Source organism: Anarhichas minor, unplaced genomic scaffold, assembly GCF_050575085.1.
Source record: "Anarhichas minor isolate MPS153535 unplaced genomic scaffold, ASM5057508v1 ptg000022l, whole genome shotgun sequence".
In the NCBI taxonomy this organism is placed as follows: Eukaryota; Metazoa; Chordata; class Actinopteri; order Perciformes; family Anarhichadidae; genus Anarhichas; species Anarhichas minor.
Window position 1 is genome coordinate 3243771 of NW_027466468.1, and position 4170 is coordinate 3247940.

The 4170-nt window shown below is 42.1% G+C and overlaps 1 protein-coding gene across 1 annotated transcript; it reads right to left on the reverse strand.

Annotated features, from left to right (window-relative positions):
* Positions 1-328: 328 nt before the first annotated feature.
* On the reverse strand, positions 329-3515 carry ggctb (gamma-glutamylcyclotransferase b). The gene is made up of 4 exons (XM_076096672.1): positions 3405-3515; positions 3181-3326; positions 2940-3072; positions 329-493 (listed from the first exon to the last, which is right to left on the reverse strand). The coding sequence occupies exons 1-4, from the start codon at positions 3513-3515 to the stop codon at positions 329-331; spliced, it is 555 nt and encodes a 184-aa protein (XP_075952787.1).
* Positions 3516-4170: the final 655 nt, after the last annotated feature.

A 4170-nucleotide genomic window follows, 5' to 3' on the forward strand; every position in this document is an offset into this window, starting at 1 on the left:
CAAGAAGAAAATAACCTGTGTTATTGTTCCTTATGGTAATATGTAATCACGCAACATTTCTGGTGGATCTCACACCTCTATACTGTCACAATGTGAGTATTATATTCATCTGTTTAGGCAACTCAAGTTGGATCACAGACCCATCAATGCTGTAATCTATCAGTGGATGACAGTGGCCACGCATAGACCAGGCTGCTGGAATTAAGGTTAGCCAAATTAGCCATTAATCAGCTAGCTAAGGTGAACTTGTTAAGGCCACAGTAGTAGGTCGAATACAGTGTTATGAGGATTTTCCTAGTACAAAGTGGACCTGGATTCTGCTGGATTATCAGGCATCGGAACGGTGGTTGGCCCTCTCTTTGGCTCTCCTTCTGGCTCGCTCCAGTTCAGCCATCATGGGTAGAGGACCCTCATACATGTTGGTCTTGATTGTTCTCAGCTTCTCCTGGTAGTCCTTTGGCAAGCCGTTCTGCTCTGCTCCCATCATGATCACCTGCAGTGGTTGATGGAGTTGAATACATTGACTGTCCATGAAGAAAGTCCCTGATTTTCTCTCTTTATAACCAATAACAGCCACAAATCCCCAAGTTTCCTCCCAGCTCACTGTGGATGTTTTGAAACTCAGCTGTGTTGAGTTGGTTCAGATGGTCAGATATCGGAGGATATTACAAAGTCACAATTTGGTTAAATGTAAGAGAACAAAGTATTATTTGAAAAAGTAAAGGCCTTCTGAATTAATGAATTATACAAGCAGATACTGAGCAGAGGGTAAATATAGTCTTTCCACCTCTGTTCTGTACTGGACGCTGTATTGTTCTGTATATGTATAACAGCCGCGTGAGCTACACTATGTCGGTATCCAAAGACCACCGTAACTTTGAGAACCACTAGCAGCTCAAACAGGGACGAGGCCCAGCATAACAGAGGGAGGGAACAGTAGAGTTGAGTCTTGCATGCACCCCTATAGAAGACAAAGCCGTGACCGCACGCTGCCTTTCCCTCAAGCATGTTTGGAGCTCTCACATGTGCAAAAGAACAGTCTGGTGCTCTAGCTCACTAGCTGTCAGAGCTGTAAAACGTTCACAGAGAATCACATAGAGTGAGAAAGGTCCATTAAAAACAATGTAAAAGGTTTATAATGTCGTTAACGGGTGACTGATTATAATTATATTATTATAAAGTTGTGCAGAAAATGACTTCAAATGCAAAGATGGTATCATAGTTTTCATTGTTGCAGATTGCAAATGTAGCACCTCACAGGGGCGTAGCTAAAGTCAGTGCAGACAGTGAGGATGCATTGGGGGCCCTTGGAATGGGAGGGCCCATAGAGAGAGAAGGGCCTCCACCAATGTGTTGAGCAGAGAACAGGCTCTTGGGATGGATTCACCTCAGAAATACGCCTGTGTTCAAACAAGAAACCAGTTGATTTATGAATGGTGTCATTTGCTGTATCCACCTTGAAAAAGGAAAACTCATCACCTTCATGGCTTCTTTCTTTTTTTTGGTGAAGTCAGTAGCAATCTATAACAAAATGATATGCTTATTCTACATATAAAAACTATTCAAAGAAATTATACATTTCTTAGTTTCTTTGGTATTTTTGATAAACAGATATGCAATGATGATCGCTGGGTAATATGTATGCTGATGTTGTCCAATGTCAAGGTGCTAATGTTATTCAGCCTCCCCTCATTGATATTAATGAGGTGGACAAAATAGTAGAAACACCTGTCAATTTAAGAGCACCACAAACTGCATCCTCCGAAATGAACATACAGTCAAATCATCAGCTTCAACAAAAGCTGAACATTTGAACCTTCATGAAGGATTTATTGCAGGGCTGTTGTATTAGACTGCATTTGTTTTATTGAGGTGTATAATATACATAACCGAGTGTATGTATTTATTTTTTATCGAGAATTTCCACGACTAGACCAAAGCCAGCAGTGACTGTGTCTCCTAACAAGTAGTGTGTGTATATCAAAGCCTGATATATCTTCTTCCTCTGTGCCAGAGAGCTCCATGTTGTTAAAAACACATCAATAAGCCCTTCTGTTGGCATATTCCTTCGTAACCATGAACACACACACACACACACACACACATACACACACACACACACTCACACACACACACACACACACACACACACACACACTGTAGTTTATTTTGACTCAATCCCATACACACCGACCTGCTGACCCAAGTATTCACTTAGGCACCAAATGTGGATTAATCTGAAGCTGAAAATAGTTCTTGAGAAAAGTAGATTTACTCATGAACTGTAGGCCTACTTCTAAATTCTGAAGCACTTGTGCTTTTTATATCACTTCATACTTCTGCTCCACTACATTTCAGAGGGAAATACTGAATAAAAGCATACATTGCTGTATTGTTACTTTTACGTTAATAAATGATCTCTTCTCTTCTGCCACCACTGAAAATAGTCCCCAATAAATATACTATTTCCTCCTATTTCGGTAATGTTTGCCAATAGTTACAGTGACCTGTTGTTTTAGGAAATGCCTGAACCTTTTTAAAACATAAAACTATGTATTCATGAGCCATTTTTAAAGTTTTGCATCTTCAGTAGGAACCAATGGGCTTTAAGCTAAGTGCCACTGAAGTCAGAACGTATTTGAAGACGGACTAACACATTGTTGGTTTGGGTTTTTATGTGGGAATTGTTAGCAATAAAAAAAATGTAGAATAACATCAGCCTTATCATCTAAAATGTTAGGAATGATGAAATTCTCAGGGTTGAAGAACTTGTTTGGCATTCACAACACATGCACAGTTTCTAAACTGCACTTTTGCACTTATCATCTTATGATCTGTGTTCTATTTTGTCTGTGTGTGAAATGCCAGAAAGAATCCCTCCTCCATTAGATGTAAGGGCTCCGAGCCCACAAGCATGCATGCAGAGAAAGCGGTCTTACCTTCAGGTACTGTGGCGATGGTGGGGCGTACACACAGCTGTTCATTTTGTAGGTACGACAGTTGAGCTCCTGCTCTTTCGTCTTCACAGATAGCTCCACGGGAGTGTACGCACCTAATGTCACATTCTCTTGACTGAGAACACATGCACGCAAATGAAAACACACAAGTGGTAGAGGTCAGTTTCACAGGAACAGCAATCTAGGGGAGGCCATTAAAGGAATTGATAAGTGAGAACTTTACCTGTCTAGAGACTCCAGATCAGACATGCTCATCCTCCACACCACACCCCACACCTCGTCCCCCGGGCTGTGCTCTATGGTGGCCACACCTCCGTGCCACCGGTCACTGGCAAGGCCTTTGTAGTTCCCAAACACCAATCTATAGTCCTGAAAAGGAGAAAAAGGTTGTAAGTATGCACAGCTCACGTGGGACAGAACATTGATGCTCCTGATATCAGACCGTACCTTCAGCCTGGCCACGCAGTGGACCTTAGCAGACTGGTTCTTGAGTTGGAGCCGCTCCTTCAGCAGGTTGCTGCCATATGCGAAGTACAGGAAGGTGAGGTGATTCTCCATGTTGTCACCAGCTTCTGCCAGCGGGGAGACAGGAACAAGGAGGGTCGAGGTGAGGAAGATGACGAGCAGTCGGAGAGAGGCGCCACTGACGGAGCTCACAGAGCGGAGTGTGTGGAGGAGCGGAGGGCTGAGGGGAGAGAGCATGAGCTGCAGTGACAGAAACCAAGTACTGGCCTTCCAGCACTCGCACACCATTCTAATGCTAATCCCCTGCACTGCTATTTAGCCCTATTCACACTCACAATGGTTTGTCTCATGTGTGGAGCCAACAGCTCTGAGCCGTACACATGGGGAGTAATAAAAATACACACAAACACACACACACACACACACACATACACACACACACACGCGGGCGCACACACACGGACGCATAGCTGTCTAGGCAAGGCAAGGCAAGTTTATTTGTATAGCTCATTTCAACAACAAGGTAATTCAAAGTGCTTCACATAAAACCATTAAAAGCATCAAAACATAAGGCAAAAGAAAAGGAGATTTAAAAACATTTATAACATTTATAACATTTAAGAACATTCATTGAAACAATAAAAACAGTCATTAAAACAAAACAAAAAACAGTGTAAGAAATAGAAACAGTAGTAAAATGCAGAAATGCAGGAAATTGATTAATATATTAATTGAATCTGGTTCAATT

Bases quoted from the DNA above. Each gene is read 5' to 3' on its own strand.
- ggctb (XM_076096672.1), bottom strand. From the start codon at position 3,515: ATGGAGAATCACCTCACCTTCCTGTACTTCGCATATGGCAGCAACCTG. The intron at 3,327-3,404 runs GTACGGTCTGAT...TCTCCTTTTCAG, and splicing joins ACTGCGTGGCCAGGCTGAAG to GACTATAGATTGGTGTTTGG. The intron at 3,073-3,180 runs GTAAAGTTCTCA...ATGTGTTCTCAG, and splicing joins GATCTGGAGTCTCTAGACAG to TCAAGAGAATGTGACATTAG.